Source organism: Necator americanus, chromosome III (assembly GCF_031761385.1).
Source record: "Necator americanus strain Aroian chromosome III, whole genome shotgun sequence".
Lineage (NCBI taxonomy): Eukaryota > Metazoa > Nematoda > Chromadorea > Rhabditida > Ancylostomatidae > Necator > Necator americanus.
Window position 1 is genome coordinate 16,784,595 of NC_087373.1, and position 17,467 is coordinate 16,802,061.

General features: G+C 43.0%; 1 protein-coding gene across 4 annotated transcripts; it reads left to right on the forward strand.

Annotated features, from left to right (window-relative positions):
* Window positions 1-1,045: 1,045 nt before the first annotated feature.
* On the forward strand, window positions 1,046-16,592 carry RB195_009828 (uncharacterized protein; the record flags this gene model as incomplete). Of its 4 annotated transcripts, XM_064190552.1 has the most annotated exons (21): window positions 1,046-1,141; window positions 1,266-1,427; window positions 3,318-3,413; window positions 3,468-3,569; window positions 4,223-4,305; window positions 4,361-4,491; window positions 4,547-4,685; window positions 6,482-6,585; window positions 6,642-6,785; window positions 6,838-6,987; window positions 7,052-7,232; window positions 8,404-8,544; window positions 8,600-8,743; window positions 10,384-10,480; window positions 10,564-10,661; window positions 11,129-11,326; window positions 11,841-12,048; window positions 15,159-15,300; window positions 16,163-16,221; window positions 16,289-16,471; window positions 16,542-16,592. In XM_064190552.1, 21 exons carry the CDS (start codon window positions 1,046-1,048, stop codon window positions 16,590-16,592), a joined length of 2,709 nt encoding a protein of 902 aa, XP_064048132.1. The 4 variants fall into 4 exon arrangements, with proteins under 4 accessions (XP_064048132.1, XP_064048133.1, XP_064048134.1 ...); XM_064190551.1 differs by lacking the exons at window positions 10,564-10,661; window positions 11,129-11,326; window positions 11,841-12,048; XM_064190549.1 differs by lacking the exons at window positions 11,129-11,326; window positions 11,841-12,048; window positions 15,159-15,300; ... (1 more) ...; window positions 16,289-16,471; window positions 16,542-16,592 and adding exons at window positions 3,634-3,719; window positions 3,792-3,900; window positions 10,794-10,899.
* Window positions 16,593-17,467: the final 875 nt, after the last annotated feature.

Below are 17,467 nucleotides of genomic sequence, written 5' to 3' on the forward strand. Positions count from 1 at the left end.
TGGACAGCAAAACTACCGTCTCATCGGCATCGGTTTGTAGGACCGATTCTTTCTTCTTATGAAACGTCGCGACAACAGCAAGCAGGCTCTGCTTCCCGTGCAGTGAGGGCAAGCAGTTCATTTCCCTTGCGACAAGGAAGAACGGTACCCACTATTACCTGCTTCATTCTCGAATTGTTCACTTCACGGCCTCGTTTCTCGCCATTCATCAAATTTGCCGCCGGTAATTATGCGGACACCCCGTCCGCTAATTGAGACGGTCTTCCACGAACCCGGTTCTGTACTCCTGCCCTGAATGAACAACTTCCAAGCGGTCGTGTCGCAATTTTTTGAGGTATTTGAATTTTTTTATGACGGTGAGGACGTGCTCACCGGAACATTTATTCATTTTCATTCAAACATTTCAACGAGGTTGATTAAGAAGTCTTCTGAACTAAAGATGCTGCCTTTTTTTCTACGATAAAAATTCGTAGTTACAGAAAATAATGTGAATTCACATATGTGAATATATTTTTTAATGTTAGTAGACCGATTCTCCTCGCAGAGGTTCTGTTAGATGTTTTTGCGTGGAGAGATGATTTCTTCACTTTCGTTTTGGAGGTCGATTTCACTCTTTTAAATATTTTTGTTTGAAATACCAGAGCCAAATCCTGAAGATATCTCGATGCAGCATGTGATCCAAATTTCGGAAAGGTAATGATCCAACGAAAGCTTTAAAAAAGAATTGCGATAATAATCATCTAATTCTCCATGAGAAGTCCGGAAATGTGAACGGTATTTTTCCAGACACGTTCAGATCGGGTGATTTCGATTTGTTTTTATTTGACCAAAAACAACATTACTTTCTGGTATCCCCAATAACTTCGCAAACACCAATAGAATTTGTTTCAGTGGCAGACATCGGTGGTAGCTCGATGGCCGTTTCCTTTCCTGATTTTGCCACCCATCCTTACGGTGGGGTTAGGCAAGTTTTGTTCGTTAGAACCTATTTCATCCTTCTGCAGTGATTTCGATGCCCCGCTCACGCTGCATAACATTTTAAGTGATGGCCGCATCAACTGATTTCAAACTTAACACAACCAACGAAACTCTTCAAGTTTTTCTTCCCGACAAAATGGAAAGCATCTCAGACTTCAAGAAGGTACGTATGAAAATGTGGAAATTGTCGAAGTGTCTGGGCGTTCCAGGATGCCCTTGTGATTAACAACTTCTTTGAATTGTTCAAAAGTTCCTATACTGTTTTCGAAATAAGGGTTTTCCTTCAGCTCGTCTCCCTGTTTCCGCCACGTGACGCACAGAGGGACACCTACAGTGTCTTCGGCTCGAAATTTGCTTCCATCATTGTTGAGGACCTCCAGGGCAATGCTGTTGCTCCTTCTGCCATAGAAAAGCTGGCAACGCTGCACAGATCTATTTTGAAACTAAGGGTTAGTCAATGGCTGAACATATTCAATCACACTGCTGTAGTCAGGTCAAAACGACATGAAGCTCGGTGCAGTAGCAGAAGCGCACGAACAGCGCGGTGCAGCTGGCGGTCGAGATTGAGGAGACCCTTGCTAGCACTTTTCTTCATTGCAGTTCGCGATGGTCCCCATCCCTCGATCCCAACCGCTAGCTCCACCGCGCTGCATCAAGTGCTTCTGCAACTGCACCAAGCTCCATGTCGTTTTGACCCGACTATACGTCCATCCCGACCACTGAAATATTCTTGGATTCGGAGGTGCTGAGGACGTTCAGACCGAAATGGCAACGTATAACAAAATTGGCAATGTTGGAATCTCCTCCACGAATGGGTAGGAGTAGGTTTGTAGTTTGCGAGTATGAGCGTAGTCAGGCTCGATTCCCTTGATAGTCCAGGAGAATGAGTCCGAAACAATCTTGGACGGAATTTTTTCTCAAAGGATGCATTTTATCACGCGATGGAGCGCGAGCTATTTTGACATCGTCCAACGCTATCGGACCGGGATAACTCGAGGAAGAACCAGCTATCGACGCTCACAATTATCCATAGACGCGCTGCGGATTGCTGTCGCTCTGCTATGCGTAAAATGTTGCATTGTTGGAGACACTGGTGCATCTAAGACTGCTTCACATGCCTTCTTTTAGCCTAACAAAGCGAGCTTCGCGTGCGAACACTATTAAATTTCAGAACTGTAGGCAGTTGTCGATACTACAGATGCAGCAAAGTTAAGAAATATAGGAGATCGTCAAATATTTAGTCACCTACGTTTACTTATTTATCTATTTAAACACATTTTGAGTACACCATAAACAGAAATGACAAAAGCCAGAACCAACTGGAATTCCCCTAAAGCTTCTTAAGGCAAATCAGACGTTATTTTTACGCATACGAAGTCCTTCACTTTCTTGTACGATTAAACTGAGAACCTCTAACTTCAAGACCTAAACTTTTACAATTGTCTGAAGAATAGTGAAATAAATACATAGCTAGATGTGTCTCTAATTGAAAAGGAAGCACAGCTGTAGGAATGTACATTATTTTATCAAAAAAAAAACAACAAAATTGGAAATGATTCGTAGTGAAAGAAGATCGTCAAATATTTAGTCACCTATGTTTACTTATTTAGCTGCACCTGTTAGGTTGGCTGCTCGCTTTTTCCGGTTTAAAAACTGAAGTTTGAAAGCTAGGACGCGTCTTTTTTCCATGGGAGCTTAGGTAAATGCTAGATGGTATTGGCAGCATCCTAGCCAAATGTATACAAATCGCAAATGGATCGAGGTCATATTCAAGTGATCTTATTCTGAAAATGGACTCAATTTGTACGCCAAACTATTTTTCGGCCATCCGTCGCCAGCTAGAGACGCTGGGTTGGGAAACGGCCCCCTATCCACCGTATTCCCCCGACCGCGCCCCATCGGACTACCACTTATTCAGAGCTCTCACGCACTGCCAGAAGCAAAACTGTTCAATTCTCTAATTTCTTTACCTCACCTCCGCTTTTAAACTGTTCTTTGAGTCTCAATGCAGTCAGCTTCCCAAGGAATTGTAACCTTCCCAGAAAGATGGAACACTGTGACTGTGATACCGATGATTTCATCGACGAATGATCGTTAATGTTGATCGAGAAATTATGAAATTTTATAACGTATGAGGTGCAAGAGAAATAAGTAGACGACCTCATAATCATACCGAATGTAAGGGACAGCGAGGAGGAAAGACAATTCATGGTCCTCTTTCTTGACTGTTTCATATTCAGAAAAATAAGAAACAAACAAGACTTTCAGCAGCTCCTGCTTCGTCCATGAGGAGATACTTGGTGAATAAGTCTTTTTTTTCAATGTCGCCTCTATTCCAGACATCTGATAATATTTCGTTCCACAAAGTTTGTCTCCGCCAATCCGGCAGCTGTGCGCTGCATCCATTGGCGTATGCGCTCGAGGATGAAGAACCAGTACGTGGCCGGTCTTATTTGATCGAGGAGGCATGCGTGGTTCCTACTTCTTAGGTGCTCTCCGTGCAATTTCTTCTTCGTTATCCGATGTTGAAGCTCGGCGATCTCGCCATAGATAGTGCCCTGGTCTTCGGCGGTGTCAGCGTCAATGAGTCGGTAGGTGATAAAAGAGATTGATGAAGAACTACCGAGCTGAGAAGACGAATTTATCTTTCGGAAGCGGGATGAAGCTGGCAATGCCCCTCTGGATTCGGCGAGGGCAGTTCGCATTTTCTACATGTTAGACGCAACAGATCGTGCGGAAAGGTAAAAAAAAAGAAATCTTATTGTTTTCATTTGTTTTGGAAAGTAAAGCAAAACTGTGAAAACGTTTTCCAGATGGATCGATGTGTTTCTGGAGCATATGTCTGAGTATCAGCAGAACTCCTTACGTATCTTCTGGAGTTCCTCCAAAAGCCTCGCCAAAGAAATGGAGCGTAACGGCACGGTGAGCTTCAAGTATTTGTGCTAAATATCTAAGTATTTCCTAAGTATCTTTTTAAAGTTCATTATGCGTCTTTCACGTTAAATGTTTCATCTTGCAAAATGATCTTCAAATAAATAGAAAATTTTCCTCTCCGTGAAACAAATGTCGCTTCCTTGGAAAACATCTTCGAAAACTTCTCAAGACAAACTTAGAAGGAATATCCAGATGTCTTTGAGTGGTGCTTCTAGTTGATAGTCCAGATTCGAAACGCAGTTGAAAAATCCAAAAGTCAAAAAACACCACCAATGAGCTAAGAGCACATTTCATATTGCATCAACTCCAGTTGTTGATTCCGTGGATGCCTTGGACTGCCGTGCTTTTGGTTCTCTTCTGCATGACAGCGTGTTCTTCTAAAAACGTTGTACGGTGAGTTTCACTCTTGATTTTACATCAACTCATTTTCTCCTCTCATAACTCGCAGATCGCAACCCTTCATCGGATTTTTTGCGATGCTCAACGCAACGATGGCAACGATCGCTTCAATGGCTCTGTTGTTCTACGTTCGCTATCCGTTTCTCCCTCTCGTTCTCATTATGCCATTTCTGATCGTTTGTGAGTCACGAGTGAGGCAAACTTGCTAGTCTCCTCTAACCCGCAGCTTTTTCAGCTATCGGCACAGATAATATGTTCTTGATGCTGAAAAGCTGGCGACTAACGCAACAATCTGATGTGGATCGAAGGTGTGATTATTCTGGGAATTCTTCTGTGTCGGACGTCATGGCCTGGTCAAAGCGACCTGAAGCTAGGTGCAGTCGAGTCAGCGGCGCGGTGAGGCTAGTGGTTGTGATCGAGGTGGAACTCTCGCTAACTCAACTCATCTCCTTGGTGAGAGCCGCTGGCAGCCGCCTTTTCAACCGCTTTGGGGACGCAGCCGCCTACGCAACTGCGCTTGTCAAAACGTCTGAGTTGTGTTGCAGTAAGCGGTTGTGTTAGAAGCGACACGGACGGCCTTGCCAAGCTTTCAGCGCAAAGAAGGGATTGCGCGAGAGTTACACCACGTAGACCTCAAACGCAGTCAGTTACACCACTAGCACCACAACTCAGGTCATCCGGAGTCGACTACATCTGAGTCTACCGAGGCTTTTGACAAATATGGAACTGTCCAAACATGATAAGGATGACTATAGGATGTCCGTGAAGTCATGATGCACCTTTGGTCGGTCTCCGGAAAACAACAAAACAAGATAGAAAAGTGAAATTCCTGCCAAATAGAAGTGAAACCTTCCACCTTTGGCATTATGGTGCGCAAGCGTGAGCAGCCACAGGTGGTGACGTAACACCACGAACTGAGCAGCAGCGGATCAGCCCTCGCTCACGACAGTCGAGATGTGGATGGCACAGAGGAAAGTCCATTGTGTTCTGTGGCCTGCTAAGTCCGTATTCCTGAGCAAAGTGCAGAGTGAATACAAGGTGCACAACGATGCGCCACCACATTTTAATATTTCAGATGTTATTCACTCCTTCGAGGTTTTTAGATGGAACCTTTATTTGCCTGACGTTTCGGCTTCTTCGCCGTCTTCAGAGGCCTAAGTAGAAAAAACAAAACACAGACAGAGTACGCCGAGGTTTCAAGACAAGAGAACATTCGAACTGTTATTCGCTCCGTTACACCAGACGTCCTTAAGGGCGTCACCCACGAATCTGAAGTGGTACGGATTTCAGGTGGAGTATTCGTATACGGGACAGTAGATTATGGAGAGGGAGGTGATTCTGTCCATTTCCTCCCAATTGCCGTAAAAAACGGCCCGGAAGATGCGCGCGTGCACAAGGTTGGCGCGCTCCAATCGAACTCGTTGTAGAAAATATCGCTCGAAGCCGTATAATCCGGGCGGTTTTTTACGGCAATTAGGAGGAAATGGACGGAATCACCCTTCTCTCCATAATCCACGATCCCGTATACGAATACTCCACCTGAAATCCGTACCACCTCAGATTCGTGGGGTGATGCCTTTGACCGTGCGTGCGAAGAACTTGTTACGCTATGTGTAACGTGTCATTTAAATGTGTGTACGGCAACAAATGGAGGCCACATCGAGCTGCGATGATAAGATAAGAAACTTGAAGAGGTTTCTACTTATTTGGTGAAGATTTTACATTTCTATATTGTTTCGCCGCTTTCCTGTGACCGGTCAAAAATGCACGATGACTTTATCGAAACCCCTTAGTAATGTGTCTCTTAGTTGCATAATAGTAGCATTCTTCAGAGCAAAAATCTTACTGACTGTGAATGGGTTTAATAGGGTCAAAACTACCTGAAACCTGCTGCAATCCCGTAACTGGGAAACGGATAAAAACGCTTGCTTTAGTTGGACAGCAGAGATGAAAGAAGGTCCCGTAGCGCCAAGACATTCAGCATCTGTTATAGAGATGTTTACCGTAACTGCAAATGTTACGTGAAATTTGATCTTGATTGATGAAAACTATATTTACCGATGTCGTTGTTTGAAAACTTAAAAAAACTTACTTGAGAACACACCTTTCTATACAGCTGAGGGATGATGTGTTACTGTATGCTTCATCGGCTTATTCTATTGTATTGCAGGTTTGTAGAAGCGCTCACGGAAACAGCGGCATCTCTGTTTTTGACCTCGCTTACTGACGGTCTCTCCTTCTCGGTCGGCAGCATGTCCAACTTCTACGCAGTCCGTTAGTGCCGACCCGATGAACTCCGATCGTCTCCTGCTTCACACGATTTATTTCAGGCGTTTTCTGCACTTATTGTGCTATGGCGATACTCTTCATGTTCTTCTTTCAAGTGACCTTTTTTAATGCGGTCATGGTTCTTTGCTGCCGGCGGGAGCTTGCAGGGAGGCACTCTTTGTTCTGCTACAAGTTGTCGGATCCGGGTAGGTGAAATTACGAGGAACAGTCTAGCGTTTATAGGGTGCGTGACTTTAGACATCGTTAACGATGTCGTCCGTGTTCGCTCGTCTACCGATGTCGCTTGCGGTGGAGTTCTGGCTAAAATCGTTTCGAGTGCACCGGCAAAAGTCACTATAGTTGTCGTATACCTTCTGTACCTTGCTGCATCTATTAACTACGCTCTAGGTGAACTATTCCGTTGTGGATAAAATAAGAAGGAGAAACCATGATCTTTCAGTTCTTCCGTTAGGCCTCGATCTGAAGCTGTTAGCTCCCTTCGGTTCGTATGCAGCGAACGAACTCAGAGCGCAAGAGCGTTTGTTCTTCGACTATGGACCGTACTGTTTCGCAGTTGTATACCTACACAATAGATCACTCAGCAATCCTGAGGAGAGAAGGAAATTGTTGCATCTGTACGACGCACTTTCAAGGTGAGACTGTCTGAACTCGATTCGCTTCAGCGCTAAGAAACGGTAAGGAGGAAGTGGTTGGCGCCGAATGTGTTCAGTCGGGTGAGCACATCACTGGCTCCAGAAAGCTGTTTTGTACGACGTCATCCATTGCGACGCTCCACTCTTCGTCGGAAATCCAATTCGAACTGCCCCGATAGGCAGTAAGGGGCGCTATGCGTGCAAGGGTGGCGCGCTGCCGTAGAAGGCATCGTACAAAACAGCATTCAGGGCCGGCTGCTTGCAGCGATTCAGGAAGAGATGAGCGGAACCATCCCGGTCTCCATAACCTACGACCCCGTATACGGATACTCCCAAAATCCGTACCACCCCAGATTGGTGATATGCTGCCTTTAACGGAGATGGAAGGTAGAGAAGAGATGAAAGGAAAAGGACGGAAAGTGGAAATTTCCTAACTTTACGAACTTAATTTCCTAACCCTCCTTGCTACAGAGGTTCAAAGTAAGGACGAACCGCAAATTTACACAACAAACAAAATTGCATAAATGAGTTCAAAAAATAACAAACCAAGAATTTCGTTTGCTTTGCTCTGACAATTCTTGATATTCTGACCAAATGTGAAAGTTTGAGTCTCTTAACACTTTTCCAGCTACAACCTTAGGCTATGTTAGGTTCCAATTATTGTTTTTCGGCGCATATTTGGCGTCATTCTGCTCCTTTCTCAATGATATGAGAGTTTCGGATAGATCTCAAAGAGAGCAATCTAATGATATATAAATTGTTCTTAAATTTTTACTTTATAACAAGTTACGAGCAGGCGACGGTGGCCGACGGTGCTGCACCGTCATTCACCGTCGGTTTTTCAATGTTCACGAATAGTATTGTGTGTGATGAAAATCGACGGGAATTTTTTTGAAAAATCGTTCACTGTTCACTATTGTTTTGGTTGTTGGTGGAAAGAAATAATTTTTTTAGTCATTTCGAAAAGAGAGACTTATAAGAGAGACTTAGAGAGACTTACGTGTGAAGCCAAGAAAGGAAAAAGAATTGCAGTGAGGAAAGAATTTTCTGGGTTTGGAAGGCGGGGTATAGCGCTGGTTAAAAAAGGTTGGATAAAGATGAGCATTCGTAGCAAGGCCTCCGTGGTTTCGATGCCTCAGTGTTGATTGGTAAAGTTCCCTTTCCCTTTCAGTTCGAAGTATGCATCAAAGGCAGAATTTTGGCTCGAGGAGTTTGAAGCTATTCATGGGGGCAGGCTGCTCACCCACGACACTTTCAAATCTGCTGTCAGCTCTCTGTTTGCGGCAACACCCAAATTCAGGAATGACATAAGGTAAATGAATGTTTTTATTCATACTTTTTATCTCTAGAAGTCACATCTGCAACAGGTTTGATCTCGAAGGGAATATCGAAGCCATAAAGATGTTGTTACGGATTCGCTCGCTCGGTCCTTCACATGACAAGCCACGGGCAGAATTTCTTAGAACTACGATGCGTAGTAGCAGTTTTGATGGCTTCGTATACGACACAAGGTACTTTTTCACCACTTCCCACTTTTTCAATTGAAACTTCCACAATATCCTTGGGTGTAGGTGAGTGTGCACAACGAAAGAAGTACAGTCACCGGTGAAGCGATTGCGTTGTCTTGGAGTTCGTCGGTGGAGCAAACCATTGCTACCGTCTCCATGGGACACAGCCTACAGGGACGGTGGTGGCGATAGTAACGAAAAACATTTCGCTACAAATACAACCAAAGTAGCCTTGACAATGAAAGATTGCATGAGAAAGGAGCGTAAGACTACGAATACAAGAAGGGAATAGCTGTCAGGGTTATTGGCGCCCTACTGACGATCATCCCGTCGATCAAGGTAGGCTTAGCACGTAGCTACTGATTCCGTAGGATAGAACGCCGTCTTCCACGATGTGCTGCATGCTACAATCGTTGTGCTGCCCATTCACTTGATATGTCCGCCGCCTTTATGGGTACTGTTAAGGTCCTTCCACTGTTCCAATTTGAATCACTAACACTTTTTTGTTAGCAAATGATAGGGTCCGTTCAAAAGGAACCGAAACTCGCTGTGGCTGGTGCGTAGGTGGCGCAGTAGAGTGGCATCATCAGCTGGGATTAGTTCTGCAGTCCGAAGGTCCTGCCTGGATCGCAACTGCTGGCTCTGGTGAGCAGTTTTTCTTTGGAAGGTAGAGGGCTTCTGCAACCAGAACATTTCCTCACACATTATATGCATCAGAGAAAGATTAAGAAAGTCCCAAATTACAATTCCTGGAAATTTGTGGGCGAGTCCAAAGCGCCTGGATATTTTAGGTAGTGAGAAATGTTTTGAACGAGAAGAAAATTTAAGTAGAGTTATATCGTGAAGGAAAACTACAAACTAAGCACTGTAACCCATCAGCGGGAGAGAGCGTTACTTGCACTGTTTTATTGCTTGCATTCTTTACTCAACGCTACAAACATTTCTTTAAAGGTTTCCCGGAAAGGGGAGGTCAAAGAACAACAACAGAGCTTATTTACAGTTGAACAGGGGAACCTTGTGACTTCTTTTTTGATCTGAGAAATGATTTATTAGTGCTTTATTTTAATTTGTTTTTCGAACGAAAAACTACAACAAATTAATCGATAGCATATTCTTGTTGTCTACGACTTCCTCCCATAAGGACGTCCCATAAGTTTTTCGATGCCTTATATTGTCTTTTTTAATGCTCTTTTTCTTTTTTTTCTGTCTCTTTAGAAGATTTTCCACGTGTGCATACTTATAACTAAATTCATAAGCAGCATCGGGTACTCTAGTGGTTCGATTGAGTGAAAATATTATTATTATAAATGGTGTCGCAAATGCTCTGTTTTATCCTCTTGAGATTCCATTTTAGGACAAAGATGGGATAAAACGCAATGAAGCTGAAAAATCAGAGAAAACCACCTTGTACATCTCTTTTTTAGAACATTTTTTTCCGCGTTTTCACTGCTGTTTATATCTCTAAGTATCTTCAAAATTTGGAAGTGGAAGAAAAATCCATGTGCCATTCCTCAACTTTATATATATATATATATGCAAATAATATGTGAATGTAAACTTTTGAATGATACATATTTCTTTTCGAAATAATAAATCCAAAATGTAGATAATATAAAGCCTGCTGCTTTAATACAATGTTTCAGTTTCCTGCTTGTCGATCAGCAGCTGGCGACCGCCTCGGGTGTGATCGTGAATGTCATCACCGCTACAGTTACGATGCTTGTCATATGCGTCCTGATGGTAAGTTCCGCCATTCACTTCCATCGTCTCATCCAAGCTCTCGTTCCACATATCCGATAGCCGTTCACAACCTGTAAGTACAGTCCAATCCATCGCGAAATTTGCGCTTACGCTATCGTATCTTTGCGTATTATCGTATTGTTGCGAGGATTGGAAAGTATGATACCCAAACAATCGAAAGGTGAGTTCAAAATTGGTAAGAAACTGCATTTACGGACTTTGCAGCCGGATAAGTTCCCGTATTTATGCACAAACTAATTTTTGCGTTGCAAGAGCGTACATGTCATAAATGAAATGAAAGAAAAAACTTCAGAAAAATCTTCACAACATCAGCTTTGCAGCTAATCGATTTGACCTTCTCGGATTGTATTGATTGGTTGCCGAACCTAGGTGTGGACTCGGTTGTCAAAGTTGCTTGAATAATCATTTCCATGCACCTGTGAAATTCCTGAGTGTTGAGTCCTATCCATAAACTCTTCTCTACTGGTGGTACATTAACGGTCAACGGTAAAGTATGATTATGTCAGAAACCACGAGGCGTAAGACCGCTTAGAAAAATCGGAGACGGTGTTGTGAGAAATTTACGGTGTTGCATTTTTACTATTATTTATGGGGTTTGGGACGGAATGTGAAAGTTTTACAATGAAGACGGGAACAACACTACAAACCGAAGAATAAGAGACATTGTGAGCAACGGAAGACTCAGTTCAAACGACCAGTTGACGACGCTGGTCACTGCTGTAAAGAGCTGTATTGCAGCTACGAAGACTCGGATTCAGAGACCTTAGCACCAGTGTCCAGTTCGTCCAACGACGCAGGCCCTTACGGCTGTTGGATCGACGAAATGTAAGCGCATGAGGTGGATCTGATGGCTTGTACTGGTGCAAAGGGTTAGGCTATAGCGCAACATCGTCACTATTCCACAAAAAGCGCATCCTTTGTGCTACTGGAAAGAACTTAATAACGGGAATTTCCCCAAAAATTGCCTTGAAACAATGTGTTGCAATGTAGCTTTGATTGCAGCAATTAGTTACGAATTGTATCCTGTAGCTCAAATGCGATTCTCTCCACGTTTTTAATTTCTCCTCGAATCAAAATTGTTATGATTTTTCTTTTCACACGAATTCACATTGTTATGAAAAAAGTGGAAAAAACTATGAACTATGAATTTATGTTACGAGAAAAATTGTGCGAAGTTTGGTTCAAAAGAAATAGTTTTTATTTCCATGTGCTTTTTTCACGTCGAAAAAAAGTTCAGAATTTATTCCTCAGTCCAATTTTTTTCGACACTCTTTTTGACAGGCATTTCCTGAACATATTAGCATCTTTTGAAGAAATATCTGTCTGTTGCTCGGTTTAGCTTAGCTCAGACTATTAAAATAGTCGAAAACATAGAAGATATTACTAACGTGGATGCTCCATTTGCTATTAAATCAATCTCATCCTGTATCTATGCGTCATCAGGTAAATTCCGTCAACCACCGTCCGCGCAGAAGCTACAGCTGCACATCTTTTTTAGAATGGGGTCGACAGTCGCCGTCACTGCAGCTGCTTCAGCTCCGCCTCAAGTGAATACTAGCTGACGTGTTCATTTGTGTAATCTATTCGACTTCTTATTTCTAATTCTATTTCTATAATATATTTATATTTATTATATTTTTATTTCTAGAATTTCACTTCTAATTCGTTGTATTCCTGTTAGCAAGCTTACTATTATTCAATATTAGCGTTCTTGAAACCGTGCAGAAGGGCGGCGCTGAATGTCGCCGAACCGCGTCAATCACTACGTGTAACACTAAGCAGCAAGCGGTTGGTTGACACGACTCGATACAGACATGCTTTATCGAGAGACGCCTGATGCTGACGTTGAGTCGTGACTGATCGGAACACTCGTTTTCATCGTCGAGATGCCTAGATTGGCAATCTTGCATATCGGATTAGAACTCATTCAATCACGTGTCTCAGAGGGGAATATACTGACGGAGGTAAAGATTCTCCCACAAAGTACGTCTTTTGAACCGGTCGTTGACGTCGCAGCTTACGATCCCGCTTGGTGGAACAGATCCGTTGTGGTCGAGAAGACCTTTCAGTACACCATATTCGATGGTGTACTTCTGCTGTTTATTTATTTTATGCTACGCATTGTATTTGAACCAATTCAATTGTTTCAAAGAACAAGCGGATTCTATTATGCTTATTGTACATGTGTTTATACGGTTATTATTCTTACAATAAAGAATTAATCCCAGTAACCCAAGTATGTGGAACACTGTGAAATGAGAGTTCGTGGTCGCTCACAACCTGCTACCGTTTGTATTGCACTGATTATTCTCCTTTTTCGTCCCACACATGACGCCTTCAGTGCGGGAAAGCCTCTGTTACAAGAGTGCTGCGAATCCCAAAGCCAATTCTGGGAGAGTTCCATGGAAACGGTTTTCATGCGGAGATAATTGGAACGATAGCACCGATTCGTGGAATTCTGACGTGATATAGTGCTTCTAGACTACTCTTCTTATGTGAGGGAACCGGTTTTTAATGAAACCATAGAGCCGTTGATGAGCTCCACCATCGCGAGCACCTCGATGAGCTTCACTTTGCGTAAGAAAATATGCAAAGAAAATATGCTCGAATAAAGGAGGCTTGAAGTACTCACTAAGCTTAGATAAGAACATTCGAAAGGTGTAATTCAATGACGCTGGCACATGGATGGCAGCAGCAAGTCTCATTTCCATCCGTTTCCTTAATCGCTCTCAAATTTGGAGCTCGGTTACAACGATTTTCTCAGAAGGCTTGCAGAGTATTTCGCGCATGTCCTTTGGTACAGAGGATAGGACATACAAGCAGGCCATGAAAAAATTGAAGACGCTCAACGAAACGCTGTATACATTGGCTGCTGTGAGTGAAATGCAAACATGCGGCACCCGATGTAGATTGAGTCTCTCCATAACAAGATCTCTGTTCCTGGAACTCATGAAAGAAACGTTGAGCGAGTTGTTCGATAACAGAAAAATTTCGCATTGAGTGACAAATTAACTACTATAATTATGATTATAATCAATTGACGAATTTTTTGGTAGTCAGCACGATATACTCAACTTGAGCAAAGAGCTAATTGGCGAACAATTCGACCCTTCATTGCTCTCGTAACATTACTCTGTGGAAGGAAATGTTCCTTGTTCCGTGCTGTGGTGCTCTCGATAAGCGGTCAGACGATGGAAGTGAAGATGTGCTATCCAGTAACGTGGATGGGCGAAGTCATGTCCCGGTTGATGTGATTCAACTCGGACAATTCAGTAGCACCAAATAAGAGTAGTTTTGGTGGCTTTTGTTGAACCGGTAGTAAGTAGTACCTTTTGTTGAACCGCGTTCCCTCCAAATTTACAATATTACTGATGCAGCAGCAGTCACCGCCACTTCTTCGCTATCTCCGTCTCAAATCCTCCGGAATGGCGGCGTTGAATGTCGCCACATCGCTATGTGCAACACTAAGCAGCAAGTGTTTGGTTGTAAGTTGGATCGATGTAGATGTGAAGCTGTAAAGTCACTAGACTGAGCTCATCCGACCCAAATTTCACATTTACAAGACCGGCTCTGTGCACAATGGTGATAGCTACTCGATAAAAACATATTCTTTATCCACAGACGCTTGATGCTGATCGAAGAGCACCATTTTCATCGTCGAGATGCATAGATTAGCAACTCTACATATCGAGCTACACGCCATTCGATCTCGTGACTCAGAAGGAGATTTTCGGACGGATGTAAAGATTCTTCCACAGAACACGCCTTTTGAACGCGTCGTTGACGATACAGATCATGCTGAAACTCGATGGAAGAGATCTGTGGTAGTCGGGATAACTTTCCAGTACACCGTGCTAGGTCCTATGCTTGTGCTGTTTATTTGTTTTATGATGCGTCTTGCGTTGTATTTAAATACATTCAATCATTTCAAATTTCGGATCAAAGCTTTCCGTGCTACACGTGATCAGCTTGTCAGCGTTACCTCTAACGCAAAGCAAATTAGTATTTGGGCTAAAGTTTTTTTGATAATATATTTCCTGTACTAACGGATATTTGTCGAAAACATATAGCGAATCTCCTTCGCTACTAAATTAATCTTATTCTACAATTCTATAAATCATCATGTAAATTCCTTCAACCGATGGCCGCGCAGAAGCCACTGCGGCATTTGTTTAGCACGGGAAGAACCAAAGCAGTTCAATAGTCACAGACACTTCTTCAATATGTCCGTCTCAGATGGATACATAAAATAAACATACATACACAAAATGAATGTATGTGTGTTATTTTCATACTAAGGGTATAAACCCCAGTATCTCGTTTTGCGGTCATTGCCCGAGCGGCATTGTGATTGCGGTCGTGCTGTAACAACGTTAACTTGAAGACCCAACTGGCAACTAATCTAACGACATCTAGCACCGAAACGCTGTAGATGCTATTTTCGTTGAAAGAACGCAGAGACTGCGCTTTGAACTGATTGCAGATATTTCCATCGTGTTTCAACCCAGGAAAAGTTGCACGGTAGGCTATATCACTTCTTTTACATCTAGGATGCCAGTGAGATTCTCTGTTAAAGAAAATAACTACGCGTTTAAGAAAGTGTAAACTTGCAACGGAGGGCGATGAGGGCTACACGGAAAAATTAGATGAATTTCAGGTGCCTCGTCCCATTTCTGCCACCTGCATTGCAATTTCGATTCTTTCCATCAATCTTGGTGTGGTAGGTGCACTTTCGGCGGTGGGCACCAGACTGGATATTATCTCTATGATCACGATCGTGATGAGCATAGGTTTCTCAGGTACTGAACTGTTTCCTTTAAGGCTAGAGAAACTATTTATTTATATTCGGGTCCAAACGAGCTCTAAGGCTGAACTGTGTGCAGTTGTGTAAGCAACTGCGCTCGAAGTGCTGTAGTAGAGCCCATGGTCGCGAACGAGGCGGAGTCCTTGTCTGCTGTGTGCTACAAAGATGAGTAAAGGTTCCACGTCGAGTGCACCCCCTTGAAGCTTAAGCTCGTTCTTACGCGTGTGGTTTTGTAGGAGATGAAAAAGTTGTTTATCATCAATAAATCAAAGACAGGTGGTAATCACAACTAATAAATTAGCAGTGTCAAAATTCGCTGCTGATTTATTGACCATCATCACCATCCACCGTTATTCGACTTACATTTATGAGTTGTCTATTCCAGTCTAGCAGGAATTATCCACTAAATAAACCACTGGATGTGGACCATGAACTCTTTCGCACTACTGATTCAGATCTGTGCGACATAATTGCTCTTGTTTTGCCTCGAATAATCAACACCTAGTATACCGGGTCAAAACGACCTGAAGTTCGATACGTTAAGGCTCGACTGGGACCTTTGCTAACCCTAATCGGACTGCAAATGTGAGTAGGGGTCCCATTGCACCACCTCTCCTAGTCGAAGCGCCTTGGCTTCATGTCTTTTTGACCTACATGTAGCAGCAGATGCCAACAAGTCTTCCACTACCGGAATATGACGATGATGAGTATGTCTAAAATCTTCACCTATGTACGCAACCATGACAGGGTTAGATTGTGCTAAGTTAGCTTGTCTTCACGACCTCAAACCACACTGACTACGATGAAATTCTCAAAAATACGCTACTGCATGCTCAAATTCATTTCTCTCATTGTAGTGGACTACGTGACGCACACCACATTCCACTTCATAACTCAAAAGGAAGATCGACTAAAGGTAATTTCTTTCCAGTGTTCCTTTTTTGTTAAGAAGAGTTCTGAGTGAAGTGTCGCTGTCATTCCAGAAATGTCTCACCGTAATGGCGGAACCGATTCTTCAGTCAGCTCTCTCGACAATTGTCGGGGTGTCACTGTTGGCGTTCGTTCCTTCTTACATTGTTCGAACATTCGTGTGGACAATATTTGCAGTTGTTGGCATAGGTGTGTTCCATGGTCTGTTGTTTGTCCCAGTGCTGCTCGAGTTGATGGTCAGTTATTCGTTACAGGAACTGTAAGACGTTCATGTGGTTGCATGTGGAACACTATAATTCCTTTCAGGTACCAGAGACTGAGTACATGCAACCTTACAATAGTCTAAAACATGAGTAAGGCAGTCGCATGGCAAAGTGCTCGGCTCACGGTTGTGAAGAAATGTATGCGTAAGAAAACTGATGTGATTAATTGTCTTTCATTCATACCTGATACTACAGCTTGGGTGTGTAAACAATTAACAAAATTTCATGAGGGATCGTTGGAAAAAAAAGTTCCTGGGAACAGAAATCAATAAAGCCAACTTTTCTCACACTACAGAAACTCCACAGCTTGATTCATCAATCCACTTTGCACGCAGCTATGGCGAGAATAGATCAAAAGATCTCGAAGCATAAAAGAGCTGCGGACGGATTCTCGCAGAGCTGATACCTACCAAATGAACAACTCTGTTGATTTCCATATTTGAAGCGAAGAAAAACAAAACTCGGGCTCAATCCCCGTTTGCTCGTTTCTGTTCCTTACTACGTTAAGCTACGTTAAATTGCTCGAAACTGCCAGACTAGAAAACTAAGCGAGCTGTTCTCAAAGGCATCACTCCACGAATCTGAGGTGGTACGGATTTCAGGTGGAGTATTCGTATACGGGGTCGTAGATGATGAACAGGAGGGTGATTCCGTCCATTTCTTCCTAATGACGAAAACAGATGCGTGGGCACTACAAACGTGTTCTTCTGCGTTCATAAGGGGAACTGAGCGCGGTGCTTCCCATCGAACAACCACCTCCCCCTCTCCTTCACTTCGCACTATTTACTTGTGCAGATCCCAACACCGAAATCTTTGATCCATTTCATTGATTTTGAGGTGATTTTACTAATACTACAGTTCTGGCATATGCTGGATGGATGTTCTGCGAATAGCAAACGGTACACGCCTAGAGAAGTTATCCAAGTCAGCACACTAAATTTCCTAACGTGTGAACAAGTATTATGGAGT